The sequence below is a fragment of the Sarcophilus harrisii genome, chromosome 4, assembly GCF_902635505.1.
Source record: "Sarcophilus harrisii chromosome 4, mSarHar1.11, whole genome shotgun sequence".
Taxonomy (NCBI): Eukaryota; Metazoa; Chordata; class Mammalia; order Dasyuromorphia; family Dasyuridae; genus Sarcophilus; species Sarcophilus harrisii.
Window position 1 is genome coordinate 349,526,190 of NC_045429.1, and position 24,231 is coordinate 349,550,420.

The window sequence follows — 24,231 nt, forward strand, 5'->3', positions numbered from 1 at the left end:
CCAGAAAGATGACCATTACCCTGGGAGTATGAGTCTCTTGGGAAGAGAATCCTGGGACCCCGGCAACTACAGGTCATTTTCCAATCACACTGAAATCCCTACTGACCATAAGCCACAAATGAGCTTTACCTGCAAGCTGGCTCTGCTCTAATAAGTGTAGTGAAAGATCTTGAGGAGACTAATATAATAGCCTCCTAATTTAGCCCCTATATCCCATATCCCTTCTATCATCTTATCACCCAGAGGCCAGAATCTTTTATTTCATGGTCTGAATTTAATGCTTTAAAATCTTCAGTGGTTCTCTTTAGAAAATGATAGGATAAAATGCAAACCCTTTACTAAGGCTTCAAGTCCCTCCAGGATCTTGCTTCAATCTACCCTTTCCAGTTTATTCATAGTTACTTCCCTCTCTGCACACTATAATCTGGTCAAAGGGACTACCAGTGTTTCTAATCTTACCCTCCTGCTCTCTTTCCTCCATCCCCCATCTCTAGAATAGCCTCCTTTCATACCTTTGGCTGTTGAAAGCCTTCAAGACTCTGTGGAGGTGCCAATTCCTCCACAAAGTGGATACCTTCTCCTCCCTTGACTCCAGAGACACCATTCTCATATTTCCCACCTCTCTAACCAAGCCTCTGTCTGCCTGAATAGCCCTTTGTCTTCTTCTTCATGGATGTTCCCCAAGGGTCTGTCCTTGGCTTTCTGCTCTTCTCTCTCCTATCTCCCTTAACAATCATTCAATCTTATGATTTTGACTCCTACTCCTTTGCAGATGAATTCCAAAACTCTATCTCTAATCTCTAATCTTAATCTATCTCTAATCTAAGATCCAGGTTTACAAATCCAACTGCATATAGGACAATTGGATACCCAACTAGATGTATCACTGGTATCTCAAACACAACATGATTAAAACTGGGTTAATTATTTTCACTCTGAAACCTAATCTTCTTTCTGTTATCGTTATTTCTGCCTCTGGCACCACATTTCACACAGTCTCTCATGCATTAAACCATGGAATTATCTTTTACTCTTTCCTCTTTCTCACTTCTGAAGTCTAATCATTTACCAAACCTTGTCCTTTCCACCTCTGAAAAATCTCTGGCATTTGTATTGAGGGTAAATGTTTAATAACTGTCTCTGAAACAACAACAATAATAATTTATATACAAAGATGGCTTTTTAAAATTTAAATTACCTCAACATTTTCTCCATCCCTTTATTAAATCTAAACAATGAATCAAGTTCTGATTTGTAACATTTTCTCATTTCTGAGATATAAATTCTCATAATGAAAATATAACAACTAGCTTTCAAGTGCTGGATCTAGCTGACTCTAGAAGACTGGTTGCTCCTTCCTTCCTATGCTCACTACTACTACACTAGTAATAGGATCTTCATCACCATCCTCCTGAACCATTACAAGTAGCCTCCTCTCTCTGTCTTCCAATCCATCCTCCTCCCAGCTCATAGTTTCTTAAGCTGTGAGTCACAACCACATGTGAGGGCTGCTCCTAACTGAAGGTGGAGGTTGCAAAATTATGATTTATTGTCATCATGTGTTTGATTTGCATACCTAGATTATATACCCATACACCTGGGGGTCACATAAAAGTTTCCCAGGTGAAAAAATGACTTGAGAGTGGAAAAAGAACCCTTTATCTAGCTGACATTGTTCTTCAATACCCAGTCCATCTTTCTGGGTGGGCATTTCAATGGTTCCAGTTGCTTTCTGAGTTAAAGTTCAAACTCCTTTGTCTATCATTCAAAACTTTCCACAATATGGTGCTGTTCTTCACTTCTGGCCTTATCTCAGATTACCTCTATCATGCACTCTCTGTTCCAGCAAACATAAATTACTCTCTGCCCCCTAAACATGCCAGACCCACCTCTATATGTTTTTATTCTATTGTTATTTATCTATACTTTCTCACTTAGCACAGTTCCTGGCACATAGTAGGTGTTTAACAAATTCTTATTGATTTGACTTGCCTCTCTCTTCTCTTTCCTATCCATTAATAACAAATTACGGACTCACAGGTTCTCAGAATTGGGAGGTGGTCTTACAGGCCATTAATCCATCCCTGAAGTATTCCCTCTGTATCTTGTACCTCAATAATAGTCATCCATATGTATACATATATTGTATTTAACTTATACTTTAACATATTTAACATGTATTGGTCAATCTGTCATCTGAGGGAGGGAATGGGGGGGAAGGAGGGAAAAAGTTGGAACAAAAGGATTTGCAACTGGCAATGCTGAAAAATTACCTATGCATATATTTGTAAATAAAAAGCTATAATAAAAAAATAATAGTCATCCATCAACACTTCAAAGACTGCCAATCACCAGGAAGGTACTATCTTCTATGGCTACTTTTGCCATCACTAATTATTAGGAAGATTGCTCTTATATTGAGCCTTCTACTACTGAAACATCACTTACTCCATGAAGCCTTTCTTTAATCTTCAGGTTTGGCAAAGAATTTAGAAAAGAATCTCTCCCCTCATTTTACAGATCTCTAAGTGACAGAGCAAGGATTCAGACCTGTTCTGGCTTCCAATTCAGTGCTTTCCCCTCCATACAATGAAATTTCCTTCTCAGATGTCATACAACACCTTGTCTTGCACCTCTATAATGCCTTTATCAAGTAATGTTGTGTGTACTCTAAGATACCACTACACACCTGTCAGATTGGCTAAGATGACAGGAAAAAATAATGATGATTGTTGGAGGGGATGCAGGAAAACTGGGACATTGATGCATTGTTGGTGGAGTTGTGAACGAATCCAACCATTTTGGAGAGTAGTTTGGAACTATGCCCAAAAAGTTATCAAACTGTGCATGCCCTTTGATCCAGCAGTGTTACTACTGGGATTATATCCCAAAGAGATTATAAAGAAGGGACTGGGACCTCTATGTGCACGGATGTTTGTGGCAGCCCTCTTTGTAGTGGCTAGAAACTGGAAACGGAGTGGATGCCCATCAGCTGGAGAATGGCTGAATAAATTGTGGTATATGAATATTATGGAATATTATTGTTCTGTAAGAAATGACCAACAGGATGATTTCAGAAAGGTCTGGAGAGACTTACACGAACTGATGCTGCTATATGATGACTAGTTCTGATGGACCTGGCCATCCTCAGCAACAATACTATATGATGACTAGTTCTGATGGACCTGGCCATCCTCAGCAAGGAGATCAACCAAATCATTTCCAATGGAGCAGTAATGAATGGAACCAGCTACGCCCAGAGAAAGAACTCTGGGTGATGACTAAAAACCATTACATCGAACTCCCAATCCCTATGTTTATGCCCACCTGCATTTTTGATTTCCTTCACAAGCTAATTGTACAATATTTCAGAGTCTGATTCTTTTTGTACAGCAAAATAACGTTTTGGTCATGTATACTTATTGTGTATCTAATTTATATTTTAATGTATTTAACATCTACTGGTCATCCTGCCATCTGGGGGAGGGGGTGGGGGGTAAGAGGTGAAAAATTGGAACAAGAGGTTTGGCAATTGTTAATGCTGTAAAGTTACCCATGCATATAACCTGTAAATAAAAGGCTATTAAATTTAAAAAAAAAAAAAGTAATGTTATGTGTGATAGTTTAAGGATGGAGTGGGGAGGAAGGGGGAAAAAATGATTTACCCTCCCCCCTGAAAGCAAGTGATAAGATGTCCAACCAATCAACTAAATCATAGATCTGAGATTAAATGTGAAAAGGCCTCAGAACTGAAATGAGAATGAACAAAAATTGTTTCTGAATAGGCTGAGGAAAGTAGGCCACATGCCAGGGAATGTCTCTAAATTATCAAGTAAAATGAGGAGCTCATTTCCAGAAATTAGAGCATGTGGTATCAAAGCTAAAAACCCCTATTGCTTTGTCTCTTCCCTCTACCTCCTTTGGTTTGATAATAATTCTGTGAGTTCCTAAAGGTCCAGAGGATTTTGGATTTCCCATCTTCCCATTAATAGTGTCCTAACAAAATTCCCAGATCAGATAATGGCAGTGTCTTCATCAGGAGCCAGAGGCAGATGGACACAAATTCCCCCTGGAACACTTCCTTGAGCACCTCCCAGGAAATGAGATTGAAAAGGAATTACAGCAACCAAAAACTGTGAGTTATGTCTTAGCCAAATGTTCTGTAAGCTTGAGTCCATCTTTTCCTTGGGATTCTGTATGTGTATGTGAGTGTAGGACAAACTTTTGGGGAAGAAGTTTTATGCCAACTTTATATATATCCCTTTGTAAAATCTTGTCTCTCTTCAGTCTGTGTTTTGTATATGTCTACATATCTGGCTTTCCCTGTTAGAATATAAAATCCTTGCAGGCAAGTAGTTTGTATTAATAGGCCCAGTGCTTCTAATAGGGCAAAGAAAAGACAAATGTCCTTTTAGAAACCCACTGCCTAGAAAGATCTTGGAGAGAGTTATGATTGGAGATTATGATTTGTTCTATTTTGATAGTTTTGAGAGAAAAAAAGAAAAGAAAAGAAAAAAATAAAGCAGAAAGAGGAGGAATTTAGTATTTCTAAAAATTGGGGCACGTGAGAAAAAGAATTTATAAGAATGGAGTATGGAATAGAGGAAAGAATCACTTGGATTTCATGCTTATTCAGTCCATAAAAGAATTGAACATACACACCACACACACACACACACACACACACACACACATACACACACACAGTTTGGCCTAAAAATACATTGAGGTCATGAGGGAAACAGATTAAGACAGGGAGGGGAAAGAATATAATTTAAAATGGAAGGAAGATAAAAGTCAAAAAGAAAATAGGCAAAACAGACTTTAATTTTGGAAGCTGGATTAAAAGGAAAATATAATTTAATATATATTTTAACATATTTAACATGTATTGGACTACCTTCCATCTAGGGAGCAGGGATGGGGAAAAGGAAGGAAAAATTTAGAATAGAAAGTTTTGCAAGGGTCAATGTTGAAAAATTACCCATGCATATGTTTTGTAAATTAAAAGCTTTAATTAAAAAAAATAAAGGGAAATATAAGAACCACTAATCAAGTCTAGGTGAAATGAAGGGATGATTAAGAGTGAAAGAAAGGACTATGGAGCCCTATAGAAGCAGACTTCAATTATAGATTATTAGCATTTGTCACATTTCTTCTTTCTCATCACTTTTGTTTAAAAAAAAAAAAAAGAGGGGTAGCTAAGTGGCGCAGTGGATAGAGCACCAGCCCTGAATTCAGGAGAACCTGAGTTCAAATCTGGTCTCAGACATTAACACTTCCTAGCTGTATGACCTTGGGCAAGTCACTTAGCCCCAATTGCCTCAGCCAAAAAAAAGAAAAAGAAAAAGAAAAGAAATCCAAAATTCTTCGTTGATAGTCAAAAGGGAGATAGATGGAGGGATAAAAAGAGGAAAAAAATCTAAGATGATATGATAAAGGGAAATATACAGTTAACAATTGTAGTTGATTGGATAAATGGAATGTACTCACCTATAAAATAGAAGAGGGTAGCAAAATGGATTATCAAGTTAATAATATTGTTTACTAGAAACACAACTGAAAAAAATCTATACACAATCAAAATGAGGAGCTGATACAAAATTTATCATATCTTGAGACAAACTCAAAAATAGTAATCATGAATCCATCTTAAAACTACTAAGATAATGAAATAATCAATATTTAAAATATTTGCATTAAACAGCATAGCATCTAACTATTTAGAGGAAACATTACTGAAATCACATGGGGAAATGGACAGCAAGAAAACCCATATTGAATTGATGAGTAAAAATGTCAATTGGACTAAAAAAAAAACTAAGAAAATAGATTAATTATTTACTAATCTGAGGAAAAAACTGGAAAATCAAATTTCCATTAGGAAAAAAAAATTGAAAAGGAGAATTCATAACAAAAAATGGCCACAATCAAAATTAAGGGGGCGAGAAACAAGATTGTGGAAGGACACACCAATACATTGTTGGTGAAGCTGAACAATTTTAGAAATCAATTTGGAACTATGTACGTAAAGTAATTAAAATATCCATATACTTTGAATCAGAGACCCTATTACTAGACTTATATACCAAGGAAGCCATCAATAAGAAAAGTTTCCATATACTCGAAGATATTTACAACAGCACTTTTTGTGATAGGTAAGAATTGGAAATAAAGCAGATGCCTATGAATTGGAGAAAGGATAAACAAAATGTGATATGTCAATATACGGAAAATTCTGTGCTGCAAGAAATTCCATATATATATATATATATATATATATATATATATATATATATATGATGAATACAGAGATGCATGGGAAAGATATAAGTGAACTAATCAGAGTGAATTAGGCAAAGCCAAGAAAACAATATAGTTACTACAACAATGTAAATGGAAAGTACAATGACATGAAAAAATCAAAAGTAAATACAACAAAATTATAAAGATCAGACAAGATTCAAATGCAAAGACATAAGAAGACATTCCCAACCTATCCTTCATGAAAATAGGAGAATCACCAGATTGCACATGTTTTTGAATTTTTTCAATGCATTGATCAGTTATGTTGAATTTTTTCCCCTCCAAAAATGTCATATATAGATTAGCATTTGTCATATGTAGATTAGCAATCTAGAACGGGTAAAAGAATGGATACATGGGATATTGTGGTGATATGAGAAACAGAAAATATCAATAAAAACTTAATTTTTAAAAAAATAAAGGGAAAAAACAAAAGAATTTAAATCATCAGAAATGAAACTATAAGCATGAATTTCCAATGAAAAAAATTAAAGAAATCAATAATAAATTGTTTAAAAATAGAGTTGGATGTCTTCCAACACAAACAAAACTATAATTCATAACAGCAAAATGTCTAAACTTTCTTTCTTATTCCTTATCAATGCAGCAATGCTTCTCAGTCTTAGGAATTGAATAGAATCTGATGGAGGCTGGGAGCAAGGGGAGAGGGAGTCTTGGTTGGGAGGACACAGGGTGCAAATGAAACAATTGGGCTCTTGAGTTTACAGGATTTGGAAAAAGACCTTTGCTAATAAATGATATATGGACTGGAAACATTTGCCAGAGACCTATGTCAGTTTGGGACCCACTGGTCTGTGGCTGGGAAGCACTGATGAGCCTTGAGGTTCACTAACAATTCAAATATGCTCATACCTGAAGGAACCCATGGCTTCAAGAAGTGCACAATTTGAATTGGATTCTGTCTGGTACTCAGACCTTTTCTCTTCTAATATCAAATCTTTTTGCTTCACTCCAACATCACCTTTGTGCTCACCCCAAGGCGTTATTGTTCCTGGTACCCACTCATATTTCTCATCTGGATACCACTTCCTGCCTGTGGCTTCTCAGGTCAGCAAGACATGGAAAAAGGTTTCTTAGTACAACTAACCCAATGCTTTTAGCACATCTCTAAATAGTTACCTTTTTATACCTTCTCTCCCCTTTTATGCCTAGGATGACCTAGCTGAGCATAACAGAAAGTTCCTAGTCTAATATTAATGGCTTAACATTTGTTCAGACCTTTGAGGATTGAAAAGCACTAGTGTTATTCTCAGTTTTCCTCACAACTTTGTGAGATAGATGCTGTTATTATTCCCATTTTACTGATAGGGAAACTGAGGCTCAGAAGACTTATATGATTTATGCAGGATCATTCAGCTAATAACAATTTAAGATTTCAACTTAAAGAATTCACCTTAAAAAAAAATCAACTGATTTTTCCACTATACTATGTTAGCTCATAAGTCCTAACCTTGGCAAAGGCAGAGAAGGGGATGGACTCAGGGTACAGAATAAAAGATATTTTAAATCACGGACAATTTAGGAATTTGTTTTATAACATGGCATATTTGTTAAAAGGATGACTTTTCTTTTTTGCTTTTCTTTTCCAATGGAAGGAGGTGAGGAAGAGAACAAGGATTTCTGCTCATCCAAAAAAAAAAATATTAATTAATGTTTTGTTTTGTTTTTTTAAGATATAGCAGGGAGGAGGAAATCCATTCTAGGCATAAAGGGGACCTCCATTAAAGAAAGCAGAGAAACAGGAGATGGAATATTGTAAAATCCAGATAAACAATAACTAGGTCATTTCTCCAGTCTATCTGGCAGTCTCATAACACTGTAGTTTAAAAAAAAAAAAAAAAAAAGGACTCAAAAGTTCTAAATTAGCCCTTTCTGATTCAAACTTGGTCTCCAGTAATTAGAGGACTGAGCTCCATATGAAAATGATTATTCCACTGCAGATAACAAGAAGATTTGAGTTCAAATCCAGCCACAGACTGTGCAAGTCATTTAACCCTATTCCTCTTAATTTCTTTATCTGTAAAAATTTGCTGAAGAAGGAAATAGCAAACTACTTCAATATCTTTGCCAAGAAAAACCCAAATGGAGTCATAAAAAGTCAGATGCAACTGAAGAACAAAAAAAAAAAAGTGTGATTATATTAGAACATATAGGAAAATTATTTAGAAAAAAAGAAAAGTGTTTATTAGGCATTCGCTGAAATGAAAGAATAAATTACATATAATACACAGTAACAAATGATTTTAGTAATCTTGAACTTGATAAATGTAAAGATTTAAGCTTTGGGGATAAGAATACACTAACTAGTTAAAAAAATATATTAGAAATACTAGAAAGCAGTCTGACAGAACTTGGGTGTAGACCAATTATTTTATACCATTTGCCAAGATAAGGTCAAAATGTATGTCTAACCTCGATATAAAAGGAGGTACCATAAGAAAATTAAAAGAACACAGAAGAACATAGAACCTATCAGACTTTTGGACAGCAGAAGAATTTATGAATAAATAATAGAAATAGAGCATTGTGAAGTATAAAATGTATATTTTTGATTATATTATTTTTTAAAAGTTTTGTACAAATAAAACCAACACAGCCAAAATTAGAAGGAAAGCAGAAAATTGGAAGAAAAAAATTTAGATAGCTTCTCAGAAAAAGATCTCATAACTCAAATATATAGAGAAGTTTGCTAAATTTATAAGAATATAAATCATTCCCCAGTTATAAATGGTCAAAGGATATGAATGGGCAGTTTTCTGATGAAAAAAAATCGAAATTGTTTCCCTCAGTTTCCTCATCTTTAAAATGAGTTGGAGAAGGAAATTGCAAACCATCCAGTGTATTTACAAAGAAAATTCCAAATGAGGTCATATGAAAAACTTCTCTAAATCATTTTAACTAGAGAAATGCAAATTAAAACACCTTTGAGATATCTCAGGTCTGCCAAATTGGTTAAAATTATAGGAGGGGAAAATGAGGAATGTTAGAGGGGATGTGTAAAAATTGGGACACTAATACACTTTTGATAGAATTGTAGACTGAGCCAACTATTTTGGAATTATGCCCAAAGAATCGTAAAAATGGGTATACCCTTTGACCCAGCAATCCCACTATTAGGTGTCTGTTTCCCAAGATGATCTGGGAAAAGGAAAATAATTTATATGTTTTTAAAAGATTTATAACAGCTCTCTTTGTGATGGTAAAGAACTTGAAATTGAGTGGATGTTCATCAATTTTTGGAGAACAGTAAACAAGTTGTGCTATATGATTGTGATGGAATACTATTGTATTGTAAAAAAAACAATGAGCAGACTGATTTTAGAAAAACATGGAAAGACTAGCATGAAACAATGAAAATGAAATGAGCGGGAAAAGGAAATGAGCAGAACCAAAAGAACATCGAATATAGTAACAAATATTTTTTGAAGAACAACCAAGTTATTCTGAGTATTATAAATATTCAAATCAACTACAAGGGACCTATGAAGAAAAACGCTATCCACCTCCAGAGAAAAAAGTGATAAATAGAAGTCTACATAGTATATTTATAAATCTGTGTCAAATGGTGGCCTTCTCTGTGTGGGTGGGGAGGAAAGATAGACATTTTGGAACTTTAAAATGCATCCCAAAAAATTAAATTAAAAAAAAGAATAAATTAGTTGTGGAATAGGGGACTGGATTTGAAATGCCCTGCCCTGAGGGAGTTTATAGCTAGCATAACTGGACTCTGTGACTCCAAGCAAGCCTCCTCATTCTTATTAAGCAAGTAGGACTTTTTGGAAACACTAAGAATAAAGGTCCCTGAGATGCAGGACAGCTGCTTCTGTCCAGTACATGAACAAGGAGGCATGTCCCTCACTCCCACGGATGACACCTACCCATGTCCCCTAGGCCCTGCTCCTTTTCAAAGCTTCAAATGGCATCTAGAGACTTCAGGAACTGCCTGACATTCTACCCTCAGGCCAGAGCTTCATTCCACCCACAGCCAACAGCTGCTGGTCTCCTCAGGTTGACCCAATAAGCGCCAAAGCTTCCCTAGTTAAAGGTCCATGGGCACAACCTGGAGATCTTGGCTACTCACTCATCCAGTTGTTAATTGGCTCTGCTGAAGGCACACGAAGCATGGAATGGGGCAGTAAGGGAGAACGGGGGAACACTATGTCCTAGCTATCTTCCCAGACCTCCTACAGGCCTGATATTTCAGGCCTGGTCAACAAGGAGACCCAACTAGACAATAATTGAAGCACCCAACTGAATAATGGGGGATAGAATACCATTGGCATTGGGAAAGTGTTTTGTTAAGAGATCGGACTGATCAGGACATGGGAGGTAGTTGTAAATATCTTTTACTAAGCTAGGACACTTGCTGTCCAGCAGATGAAAAGCCCTGGGAGGTTCCACTGCCTCCAAGTGCTACCGAAACCAGAACTAGACCTACTATGTTTTAGGTTTTTAGAGATATAATGATCAAAAAAATGTGAAACAGAATACTACAAGCAAATTAGGAGAGCAAGGGATAGTTTACCTGTCAGATCTTTGGAGAAGAGAGAAGTTTATGACCAAAGAACTAGAGAACATTATGAAAGTGGACAACCCTGATTACATTAAAGTAAAATGTTTTTGAATAAACAAAACCAACACATCCAAGATTAGAAAGGAAGCAGAAAGCTGGGGGAAAAAATTTTATAGTCAATGTTTCTGATAAAAGGCCTCATTTTAAAAATATATAAAAAAATGGGTCAAATTTATAAGAATACAAGTCATTCCCTAAATGGCAAATGGTCAAAGGATATAAACAGATAATTTTCAGATGAAGAAATTAAAGCCATTTCTAGTCATATGAAAAAATGTTCTAAATTACTATTGATTAGAGAAAGGCAAATTAAGACAACTTGGAGGTACCACCTCATACCTCCCAGATTGGTGAAGATGACAGGGAAAGATACTGATAAATGTTGGAGGGAATGTGGGAGAATTGGGACGCTAATACATTGTTGGTGGAGTTGTGAACGGATCCAACCATTCTAGAGAGCAATTTGGAACTAGGCCCTAAGGGCTCTCAAATTGTGTAAACCTTTTGATCCAACAGTGTCACTACTAGGTCTGTATCCCAAAGAAATCATAAAAGTGTAAAAATGCTTGTAGCAGCTCTTTTTGTGGTGGCAAAGAATTGGAAAATGAATAGATGTGCATCAAGTGGGGAATGGCTGAACAAGTTATAGTATATGAAGATAATGAATTATTATTATAAAATAGATAATTATATATATATAATTATAAAGTAGATAATAAAAAGATAATGAATTATTATTATAAAAAAATAATGAACAAGCTGATCTTAGAAAGGCCTAGAAAGATTCACATGAACTGAAACTGAGCGAAACAATCAGGAAAATGTTGTACATAGTAACAGCAAGATTGTGCGATGATCTACTATGACAGACTTGGTTCTCCTCAGCAGTTCAGTGATCCAACACAATCCCAATAAACTTTGGACAGAAAATGCCATCTGCATCCAGAGAGAGAACTGTGAAGACTGTATGTAAATCTACAAGTGCTATGTTCCCTTTTTTTTTTCTTTTTCTGTTTTTTTTTTTTTTCTCTCATGGTTTTTCCCTTTCATTCTGATTTTTCTCTCCCAACATGATTCATAAGGAAATACATATAAAAAATGAATGTACATGTATCACCAAAAAAAAAAAAAAATGTTGTTTTACATATAGCTAAGGAAAATAAAAACATTTTTAAAAGGTCTAAAAAAAAAAAAAGAAACAGTCCCTGATCTTAAGAGGTTTACATCTTAATAAATGATTATTGATTAATTCTCCCAGGAGGAAGCAAATTTATTTAAGTTGTACTTGTGTTATTGCCACAAGCACAAATATAGAGATGGAGATTACAGTGGATGTGAGGGAATAATGTCTGAGATCAGATTTGATGTCCTCCTAACTCTGAGGGTCAGCGATTTATTCACTGAGCCACCTCCCTGAAAACCAATTTTAATCCCTCCTCCTGATGACAGCCAATCACAGAAGACACCCCACCCTTACCTACAGCCCCACAATTCTCCCTTCAGACTACTCATTCCCAGTTCCTTCCACTGTTATTACATGAAGTGAATTCAAGGCTTTTCCCCAGCATTGGTGCCCTCTTCTGGTTCCCAGAATTGAATGCATCCTCTATATGCGGTCTGGTTAAGAGTAGAATACTGTACAAAGCAATTATCACTTCCCAGTTCCTGAAAGCTATCCCCTCCTCTCTCAGTGTAGTCCAAGACTGCCCCAGCTTAAGGCTGCTAAATCATACTACTGACTCATAGTGAGTTTGCGGTCCATTTAAATTACTATGCTATATACTATTTTTAACTTGATTTTTTTTCATGTTTTTCACCTCTTTAGCCTGTTTTTTTTCTTTCACAGTATGACTAATATGGAAATATGTTTTATATGATTGCACATATATAATCTATATCAAATTACCATTTTCAATGAAGGGGAAATGAGAGAAGGAAGGAGAAAATTTGGAACTTAAAATTTCAAAAATTTGGATGTTAAACATTTTTATATATAATTGGAAAAAAGTAAAATGCTATTAAAAAATAAACTACTATCTTATGATCATTCAGCCTCCATTTTCCAGCTGTCTGTCTGTCTGCTATCTGTTCTCCGTGTCTTTCTTTCTCATCTCACTAGCTTCCAAGGAGGTTTGACTATGATCTCTCTATAGAAGATTCCCATATCCTCATATTTAGTCCTTGCCTCTGATCCAGTTTCACACATCCAACAGCCTCCTGAATATCTCCATCTGAGTTGTCCCACAGGCCTATGAAAGCCAGTATGTCCTTAGAAGAACTCATCTTTCTTCCTGAACCTAATCATCCTGCACACTCTTCTATTTCTATCCAATGCACCTTAATTTTTTAGATTACCCAGGCTTACAACTTAGCATGCTTGCATTCAGTTTCTCTCATTACCCATATCTGATCAGCTACAAAATCATTCTCAGTCCCTCATCCAAAATATCTCGAATCAGTCTCCTCTCCACTCACATGGACATCGTTCTCATTCACTCTCCTTGTACCTGAACTATTGTGATAAACTTCCCAATGGGTATTCCTGCCTCCATTCTCAACTCTAATTGATCCTTCAAACTGTAACCAAATTGATTAAACCTAAAATATTGGTCTATGTCATTTCCCTGCTCAAGAAACGTGGTGATTCATTATTACCTTTAGGATATAAAATTTTTAAATTAAAGTCAATCAATCAAATTATCAACAAACATTCAGTAAGCACTTAGTGCCAGGCTTTGGGATACAAAGAGAGAAAGTCCTAATGAGAGACACATTGTGACCCCAACCGAAATTTCTTTATTTTTAAATTTTGTTATTTTTATGTTTCCAACTTAGCTTTCCAGGATGATTATGCAACACTTCCACTCATATACTCTACATTCTAGGAACAAGCTAGTCTATTTGCGGATACCTAAGAGATAATATTCCGTCTTTCTACCCCAAGTCTTTTGTACTTTCTATACCTGGAAGGAATTCCCTCCTGACTTCAGCCTTCTTGGAGCTCCTCCCTCCCTTCAGAATTCAATTTAAGTAAGTTAAGGCTTCTTTCCCACAAAGTTTACCCAGGCCTGTTATCTTCCAAAATGTTTCTTCCCAGACATTGTTTACTGAAAGTTATTTTTTTCCTCTGGGTTCAAATTCAACCATCTTATTGAATCCAACTATCTTTGGTTGGATTTCTATCTTTGTTCAGCTTTGCTGCCTTGTCACATCCTTACCACGGAATACATGCATATTAAATGCTTGTGGTATTGATCTGAATTTCTTACCTGATTAGGTAAATCAATTAAAAACTGGAAGGGACTTTAGAGATACCAACTCCTTCAAAAAGCCTTTTCCGATATCTCCAATTATTAATAGCTTCCTCTATTTTCTGTGTACTTTTTTGTAATTTTGTTATTGCTATTCTGTTGTGACTCCCTTTGGGGTTTCCTTGACAGAGATTCTGGAGTGGTTTGTCATTTCTTTCTCTAGCTCATTTTACAGATGAGTAAACTGAGGCAAACAGAGTTAAATGACTTTCCCAGGATCACACAACTACTAAGTCTCTAAGGTTAATTTGAACTCAGAAAGATGTCAGAATACTGACTCCAGACTAGTATTCTATCTACTGGGCCCCCTTGTAGCCTGTTTTTTGGTATTTACTTATGTATGAACATGCTATTCCTATCACATCTAATAGAACATAAACTCTTTAAGGGCAAGTACTAGGCTATTTTTATCTTTGTATCTATCCCTAGTTAGCATCATACTTGCTATTTAGTAGGCACTTTATCAAATTAATTGCATATGCTAATTAAATTAAATTAATTGCCTCCTCCTACAAAGGTTTTCCTAAACTTGTTATCTCCCAAAATGTTTCTGCCCAGATATTGCTCACTGATAATTGTCTTTTTATCCTTCAGGCCACAGAGGTTCACATGAAAGGGTGAAGGCTCTGTTATTGTAGTTGTTGAAGTTCTTACCATTTCATAATCTATGATCCTCCAATACAATGATGTGGAAAGATCATTAGATCAGAGGCAGTAGACCTGGGTTCAAATTTAATTATCCTATTGAATCCAATCATCTTTGATTAAATTCCTATACTGGTCAGTTAGTTTTGTTCAGTTTTGCAGACAACTGTTACATCCTTAGCATGCAATACTTGTATATTAAATGCTTGTGTTATCAAACTAAATTTTTTAACCTGTTAACGTGATTCGTAGAATTAAAAAGTGAAAGAGACTTGAGAAATTGTCTATTCCAACACATTCATTTTACAGATAAGAAAGTTGTGTCCCAGAAAGGAGAAGAAATTTGCTTAAGATAATATAGGTAGTAGAGGCCAGAATTTTTGAATAATTAAAGAATTATTGTCTGCTATAGAGGTGTCAAACATATGACTAGCCAGCTGTATGCACCTACAAGACTGTGTCTAAATCAAATTAAAATATAATTGGAAAATACTTTAACAAAATAAATAAAAACAAAATAAAACATAACAATACATATTTTAAAGTCAATCCAGTGGTCTCTTTTCTATTTGAGCTTGATAGCAAAAACCTGCTCTGTCACATCATAACTTTCCTAAAAAGTTGTCTTTTGAAAAACTACCCAAAGAGATTCTAGGGTTTTGAGCTTTAAATTATAATTCCACCCACCACGAACACCACCACCCTTTTTTTAGACTCTCTTATTTTTTCTCAATTATAGGTTAAAAAAAAAAAAAAGTTTAACATTCATCTTTTGAAATTTTGATTTCCTAAGTTTTGCATTATTGTACATGTATAATCTATATCAAATTGTTTATCACCTCAGGGAGAGGGAAGATGGGAAGAAGGGAGATAATTTAAACTCAGTTTTTAAAAATGAATGTTAAAAATTGTCTTTATATGTAATTGGGAAAAAGAAAAACATTATTTTATAGTTAAAAAAAATAAAATTTTGATTTCCAGTTCTTTTCTCCCCTTCCCCCCCACCCTCTTCCTTGAGAAGGCAAACAATTTGATATAGATTACATATGTAAAACATATTTCCATATTTGCTATGTTGCAAAAGAAAACAAAGAACAAAATTGTCCATTTTACAATCTTTTAATGTTTTCTATCTTTTATTTGGTCATAGACTCTTCCATAAATCTGACAGGTAAGATTTTCCATGCTCCTCTAATTTGCTTTTAATATCACCCTATATGTCTAAATCATGAACCCATTTTGACTTTATTATGATATCTAGTGTGAGATATTAGTCTATATCTAGTTTCTGCTAAAATGCTTTCCAGTTTTCCTAATAATTTGTCAAAGAGTGAGCTGTCCCAAAAGCTTGGATCTTGCAGTTTATCAGATGATTCTACAATCTTAAACTAAATTACGCCACTCATACCTATTCCCAGATTTCATAGCTCTGTGAAGGTCCTCTAAGACCTTCCTGTTGAATTTTTTTAAAGTGCTTGACCAGTTTCTTTCTCTGTCAAATGAAAGTGTTGAACTATATCTATTCTTACGATCCGAGCAAAATAATAATAATAATAATAATAATCAGGAATGTGTTTTCCTTGATCCCAGTGAACTAGCCTCTGGGGAGATTCCAGTTACCAGCAGAAAGTGGAGCATTGTGATAGAAATCCCTTCAGGCATTGGAGGAGACAGTTTTCCCTTCAATAAAGAATGAAGGGTCATAGATAGTCCCTATGTCTTTCTTTAGCCAAAGGTCAAAAAGTACTAGAAATTAAAATTCTAAAAATTGTGTTGGGTTTTTCTTGTTTGTTTGTTTTTTGCTTTGTTTTTTAGAAAAAAAGAGATGAGGGGAAGTGGGTTAGGAAGGGGATTATTCTATCTGATCTCTACTGTGCAATAAATAATGCCTGAGGTTCCACCTAAAAATTACTCAGATTTCCACAGAAAAGATAACCAAGGCCCATTGGGGAAAACTCACCCACACATAGCCTTCCAACCTGAGGGGAAAGTTATACTTGAATATAAACCAGAGTCCCAAATTTGGAGAAGTGGTCGCCCAGCTTTCCGCTTGTGATTCTGAAAGTGGGGCTTTTCCCCACTTAGAGGAGCAGACTCGTCCCTTCTCCTTAGGAAGAGGGTACTGGGACCACCTGTATGATAGCTGGGATTCTAGAGTGCCAGGGGTGAACCAGACTCATAGCTGCTTGAGAGAATTCTCCTCCCTTTCCTGGGCAGATTCTGCAGCTGAGCAAGGCATAAGAATTATAATTATTGAGATAGGATAAGAGATATTTTAGGAAGGAGCTTTCCTGCTGCCAAGGTTTTTTGTGGTTTTTTTGTTTTTTTAACTTGCAAAACAGAATGAGTAGAGGATAGGAGAAGAGGGGTATACAACAGAATAAGGCACTGTTGCAGAAGAAATATCATACGGGGTGTCTTCTAAAAGTCTTTAATTGTTTAAATGGTATTAAGACTTTTAGGACATCCAGTATACAGAATGCAAGAATGAATTAGCTGTTTTCTCCACTGCATCAGCAAATAGTGATCTACATCAAGGGATCACTGATGTTACTTCCTTGACTGAAATCCTTATACTTCTGGGGGAGGAAAGTGTTGTGCCAAAGTTCCCTTTTAATGTTGTGACCCAGTTTCTCCAATTGTCCTATTTAGTTATTCTGCCTCAGGTTATAACCTTTCCCTCTTAATGTTTGATGAGATAAAGGTCTACCTCAGTTGCTCTGCCCCAAAACCCAGGCTATTATCTTTCCTTTTTAAATGGTTATGGAAAGGATGTTGTATTTGGCATCAAAGGCCTGGTTTGAAGCCCAATCCCTCTCATTAGTCTACCTGTGTGACCTCAGGCACCTTGTTTAATTCCTCTGGGCTTCATTTTCCTATAAAAATGAGGGGATTGCAGAAAGAGGACTATGGGTACTGAATGTGGATCACAGCTTAGTATTTTCACCTTTTTTATTTGCTTTTTTTGCTTTCTCATTTTTTCCTTTTTTATCTGATTTCTCTTGTGCAGCATGATAAATGTGGAAATATGTATAGAAGAATTGTATGTGTTTAACATATATTGGATTTTTTGCTATCTAGGGAAGGGAGTGGGGGAAAGGGAAGGAGGAAAATTTGGAATACAAGGTTTTGCAAGGGTGAGTGTTAAAAAACTATCTTTGCATGCATTTGAAAATGCATTTAATAATAATATTATTAAATATATTATTTATTATATATTATATTATAATAAATATATATTAGATAATATTATTAAAATATAAATGAAGAAAAAAATAAAATGAGGGTATTGAACTAGATAGCTAGATATTCTGTAAGTTCCTTTTGGGATAGTTAGATGATATAGTGGATAGCATCCTGGACTTGAAATCAAGAAGACATCTTCATGAGTTCAAATCCAGCTGCAGATGCTTACTAGCTGTATGACCCTGGATAAGTTATTTGACCCTGTTGTCCTCAGTTTCCTCATCTGTAAAATGAGCTGGAGAAGGCAATAGAAAACCATCCCAGTATCTTTGCCAAGAACACCCAAAGTTTTCAATTAGAGTTAGATACAACTGAAACAAATGAACAGCAATAAAAAACAAGAGTGTCAAGAGTTAAATCAAAAATTCAGACCATCAACAAACGTTGGCAGCTTTGTTCTTTGGATGATCCCAAAACTACCTCTGTAGGGGAGAGTTCCTCAGAAATGTAGCTAAGGCCATAAAGAGCAGGATCTTGTCTCTAAGAGAACATCCATGGAACAAGTAAGATTCTCATCCACTTTTTTCTTTCTTTTTCCTTTACCCATCACCCAATTATGACTCAAAAATTCAAATGAATAGATTTGGGAATACTTATAACAGATAAGCTATTGGTTTTTCATCAATCACCATCCTATAAACCCACAAAAGCAAAGGAATATCCCTAATACTCAATTTCCTTACTTCCTGTCTTTCTCCTATCTCCTGGTTTCCTTGGCCTCCTTTAAGACTAAAATCAAGTCCTGCCTTCTGTATGAGGCCTTTCCTGATCCCTTTAGCTTCTAGATAGTGCCATCCCTCTGAAATTACTTTCCACTTACACTATTTATATATCTTGTATCTACATATTTATTTGCATGTTTTTCCCATTAGGAGATGAGCCCTTTAGCACAAGGATCAGTCTTTGGAACTCTTGGCATTTAGCACAGTGTAAAATACATAGTAAATGGTTAATAAATACTTTTTGAATGTCTGATCTCATATTTGTCAGAAGTGGTATTTTTACTGAAAACAAGAGGAAAATTAGAAAGCCTTATTTGAAGAGGCTATCTGAATGCAGACTTAGAAGGCCACAGTATCCTTCCTAGTGCTAGTGCCCCTGAACAGAACAACCTTTGAGAAATTTCATTTGGACAAATGAGCTTATATATGGGTTTTCTTCTTTCTTTCCAAATTCATTTGTAGGGATTGAAATATACAAAACTGCTCAAGTCTTCTCATTTGTAAAACTCAAAAAAAAAAATAACCCTCCTTCGAAGCATTACAGAGAGTGGTCCCAAGTGGCCAGAGGAGAACCCAGGGGAAAGATCTTATTGTAGGATGTTGCAAGTTAGAATAGAGTACATTAAGCCAGAGACTCTTCCAAAGAAACCTGACAGCAGAGTCAAATGATCTCAACAGGGATTCTCAACTTGCCCCATTTCTCTTCTGTTCAAGAGCCTTGCAGGAATTTCCACTTTCCCAGACAAATCTGGGGCAACTGTCCTCCATCTTAGGAAAATAGGGGAGACCCCTCACATAATCTCTGTTTACTTTACCTCTCAGCCCTCTCAGCCAGGAGATGCCTCTGTCCTGAGGCTCTGATATTTTGATGGGCGAGTCCCCATCCCAGACTACCATTTCATGTGTGACCCCCCAGCTTCCCTCACTTTGTGCCTTCTTCCCTTGATTTCTAACTCCCCATTATAGATGACCTTCCCCCCATTAGAATGTAAGCTCTTTGAGGGATAAGGACTATCCTCTTTGCCTTTTTAAAAAATCTTCCCAACATTTAGCAGAATGTCTGGCACACAATAAATACTTTATAAATGCTTTTCTCTATCTATTCACCTATCAGTCCAGTTTTTTATTAAGTGAGACGCTACTTCTTATTTGGGGTAACTATTTTTTTCATCCTAGGAGAATAGGGGAGACCCTTCATACAACCCAGTTCTCCACCAATTGAGAGAGCAAAGGAAGGGACAAGGGAAGGTGGAAAGGGGTAGAGGATGTGACCTTACCTCATCATCTGTCAAAATGGAGAGTTTAGAAGATGGGCAGTTTCCAAGGGCCACAAAGGGAGTTCAAACAGCCGGTGGACATAAAAAGGAGGGGGAGGGAGGATAGAATTTTATTTATAATGTTTTATAAAACTTCAATATCTAGCAATAGAGCCCAGGCCCAATTTTCTTAAATTAGGTGGCCCCCAAAGGAAGGCCCCCTCTTCTCCTACTGGAGGGAAAGATACTCCTCAATAGTATTTTTAATGCATCCTCCAAGACAGTCTGGTCCCTTTCTTTCCCATCTCCTTGCATTTTCTGTGGGGAGGTAGTACAGGATTAAAAGTGAAATTTTCAAGGTTTTCTTTCATCCAAAATTCTCTAATAACAGAGCTTCTAGTATTCATTGGGCAGGTACCTGTGCTCCAGGCCACAGAAAGTTCAGGAGGTTCTATAAACAACCACTTGGGCCACCTGCATTTACAACTTAAGTCTAAACTAGAGATAGCAAAAAATGTCAGACATGCAGATGGACGATCCCAGTTCAAATATAGATTTTGCCATTTTAACCTATGTGACCTTAAGCCTCTTAGCCTCCTTGGACCTCAGTTTCTTTTGGAAAATAATAGTGGATTGGACTAGATAAACTGGAAATATCCCTTGCAACTCTATATATCGCTAAGGTCCAAAGAGAGCAAGAAGAATCAGAGGAGGCAGAATCCAACCAGAAGAAAAGCAATATCTCTGGGTGGCCACAAAGGGCAGTGGAGGGTATGGCTCATTTTAAGTGTCTTAAAGATAATGCAACCATCCTATTTCTCCTTATTTAACTCCAAATATCCACACATCTGGAAGAAAAGGGAAAGGGACTGAGGCTAATTCTTTCCTGCTTCACAACCAAGTGGTTGAGGTCAACTAATAACCTCTTCAAATGTGTTAACTAAATAGATTAAGGTTGCAGAAAAAATATTAGAACACTTTGTCTGTCCCCCTTCCCCCTGACTTTTTCCATTTTCCACAGAAGGCAAATACATTTGCCCAAGTCCACACATATAAGAAATAGCAGAATCGGAATTCCAACCCAGATTCTCTAACTGCAAATCCAGTACTTTTTCCACCACACCAAGCTATGTTTTCTCCTTAATTTTAATCTCCTTTAATGATTATCCGTGAGGCTAAAAATCCTTGGGTCAAATTTGGGTCAGATATAGATAGGGACCTTCATATCTCAACACATAGGAACCATCTTGTTATACTTTAAATGGCTCCCTGAAATAAGTCACATGGATTGTCCCAATCTCTCCTCCCACACCCATCACTATCCCCATTTCCAAATGACAAAAATGGGCCAAAAACACAAACCTTTCAACCACCAGATGACCCGATTAAGCATCTCATCGGTAACATCTGAAAGCAACAGAGAAAATCGTTGCTTTTCTTCTAGCACCAGATGGTAATCCCCACAACTATTCCAGTCCCCTTCATTTGGCCCATTGGATTCTGCCCATCTTTTACCTTTATCCACCAAAAATACACAAAGAAAGGTAACTACAGTTGAGAAGGTTCATTCATATCCTTCCATTTTTTCATACATCAATCCCCGCCCCATTGCTTTTTCCATCTTATCTCTAAGAACATCCACATGGAAGACCCTTAGCCCACCCGAGTTCAGTCCCCAATCTCTAACTCTGTAAATCACATTTTTAAGACCAGACCCAATATTTTAGATATCTATGATATTTCATTTCCTCTGGATCCAGGGAGCAAGAGGGATGAAGGTGGAGCCAGTGCCCTTGGAAGAAATTGACTTTTCTTTCAGCCAACTCTGATCCAAAGCAAAGAAGTCACAAGAGAGGCTGCTTGGTGGCTCGTGCTGGGGGAAAGGCAGGCAGCCCACTGTGATCTACTGCCATCTATTCCCACCCACCAGTGTTCCACCTCACTAAATCGGGGCTGCACCTGGGCAGACTTCTTCAAAACATACCCAGGAAGAAAGCACTAAACCTTTGAATGGTTCCATCCTCCATGCATTCGGGTGACTCCAAGGGCTGCAGAGCAGACTTCAGCAAATCCCTGGATGACACTCTACTGGAAGGCTTACATGGACACTGTGGTTCAGGAGAAGTTGCCTTCTCATTCTGTATGATTAGTTCTTCACAGTAAGCCGAGGCTATCTCTATCTGGGACATGAAAAGGTCCAGATGAGATGACCGGTGTTCAGACTGCGTCAGGAGGGTCTCACACTTTGGAGGCTCGGGAGGTTCTGGGTGGAACAAGATCCACCATGAAGACTCAGGACCGTACTTGGGTAAGGACCTGGGTGGTAGAGGGCGAGGGGTTAATTCTGGCTCTGTAACAGCAGCAACCTTTGGGGGGACTTCAGAACATGGTGGCTTAATTGGAGGTTTGTGGCAAGGATCGCTCGTTTGCCTGCAAGGACACGGAGAGGAGGACTCGGACTCTGTTAGGATGGTGACTCTCCGTGAGTCTCGCCCCGGACGGATGGTCTTGATAGCTGACTCTGCCTCCTGGCATATTGCCACCCTGGTGGGAGATGGAACCTGCCTTTGAACTGTTTCAATTTCTGATCGGCTTATGACTTTTTGTGAATGATCAGGATCCTTTCGGAATGAAACCTTCACAGCTGACTCTACTTCTAAAGACCCCAAGTTTCTGTGGGATGCCTTCGTTTCTGCATGGATCATGCTGCGGGCACATGGATGAATGTCTTGCACAATTCTTTGGGTTGGTTTGGTCTCCAGCGCAGTATGGGCTGCATCTGAGCAGGGTGTTTTCCTTGAGACACTTTTACTCTCAGAATAGACCAAATTCTTTTTGATATCAGTCTGAGTACACTCATCCTTGGGCTGAACTGAACGCCTTCGAGGGCTTCGGACCCCTTGAGGGTTTGTAACCCTGGAAGGTGGTGGTTCCGCATCCCACTGACAGCTCGATATAGTAACCGAAGGAATCGAGCACGGTACCCGGGAAGAGATTTTGACATCTGAGGGAAATAAGCTCCGATGGCTCTCTTGCCTTGGGGCAACCATATTTTTCTGTGTTTGTTCCTGTATTGTTGGACTGTGGGTCCTAAGGGTGCTACCATGGCAAGGACCATCAGATCTCATCTGCACTCTCCCTGGCGGGGCAAGCAAATTCACATGGGAAGCTGTGCTGTATTCAGGTTTGCGTTGAGGTGAGCCATGACGGGTCGCTTCGGCCTTTGGATGGCTAGAACCAGATTCAAACCCTTGGGGAGAGCAAGCTCGGGAGAATTCAAACCCATACTGGGGGGAAACAGCTCGAGGGACTTCTAGCCCTCTTTGGGAGGCAACAGTTTGACGGCTTTCCAGTCCACGTTGGGGGGACATGCTCCGGTTCAAATCTGCACCTCTGTGGCCAACACAAGGGCCTCGTTGGGTGACCTCAGACCCTCGCTGCATGGGAGCAGAAACTTTAAGCGGGACTTTAGTCATCTTGGCTGCCTGAGACATGGAGCCTTTCTGGGTAGAGCCCATGTTTCACTCTCTGGATTAGGGGCCCTGCTGCATGTGAATCTTTACTCTCAGTTTTAAGAGCTGCTGATCTTGACTGTTGTTCCCAGAGAGGCTCAATCATCGGTTCCCTTAGCTACCTCTCTTCCTAGTGATGTCACAAAGGAGGGAGCTTTCTAGTGAAACCCCCAAGCCTCCAACTCGTTTTGTGGTGGAGAAGAACCTCAAAGCTGATGAGAGAATTAAAACGTTAGAGGAGGGGGATTGTCTTAGACATTTTCCCATCCAGGGCGTGGGCGGGGGTGGGGCAGGGGTTCTGTGCAAATTTGGATCTTCTTGTTGCCTTGTGAAGACTCCAGGTTTTCCCTTCCCTTCCCCAAATAATCAAATGCTAGGAATTCTCTTGGAGACCTTCACACAAAAAGGGGACCTCCAAATAGGGTCAAATCCACAAAGTCCACAAAGTCTACAGCATTAATCCTCCGCTATATAAGGACTGAATGCCAGTGGGGTGTAGTGGAATCAGAAATGTTTGGGTTCAAGTCACGTGTATCTGATCCATCCTGGCTAAACAAGTCATTAGTGCCCCCCAGACACTTTTACAACAGGTTGTTCCAAAGCATCTTTTGATAGGGGAGTCTCCAAATCAGTGATTCC

At 37.6% G+C, this 24,231-nt stretch overlaps 1 protein-coding gene across 6 annotated transcripts in view; it reads right to left on the minus strand.

Annotated features, from left to right (window-relative positions):
• SEPTIN4 (septin 4) overlaps positions 1 to 23,704 on the minus strand; it is a 44,980-nt gene extending 21,276 nt beyond the window's left edge. Inside the window, exons 1-3 of one of the 6 annotated variants that reach the window (XR_004233883.1) lie at positions 22,065 to 23,704; positions 21,443 to 21,487; positions 20,102 to 20,109 (exon numbers count right to left, since the gene is read on the minus strand). Coding sequence is in view for 1 of the 6 variants with exons in the window: in XM_023502147.2 (XP_023357915.2) it covers positions 20,102 to 20,109; positions 21,443 to 21,487; positions 22,065 to 23,598 (1,587 nt within the window). In the remaining 5 variants the exon portion in view is untranslated. The remainder of the gene's footprint in view (positions 1 to 20,101; positions 20,110 to 21,442; positions 21,488 to 22,064) is intronic. The other 5 variants (XR_004233881.1, XR_004233880.1, XR_004233884.1 and 2 more) reach the window with 5 other exon arrangements.
• Positions 23,705 to 24,231: the final 527 nt, after the last annotated feature.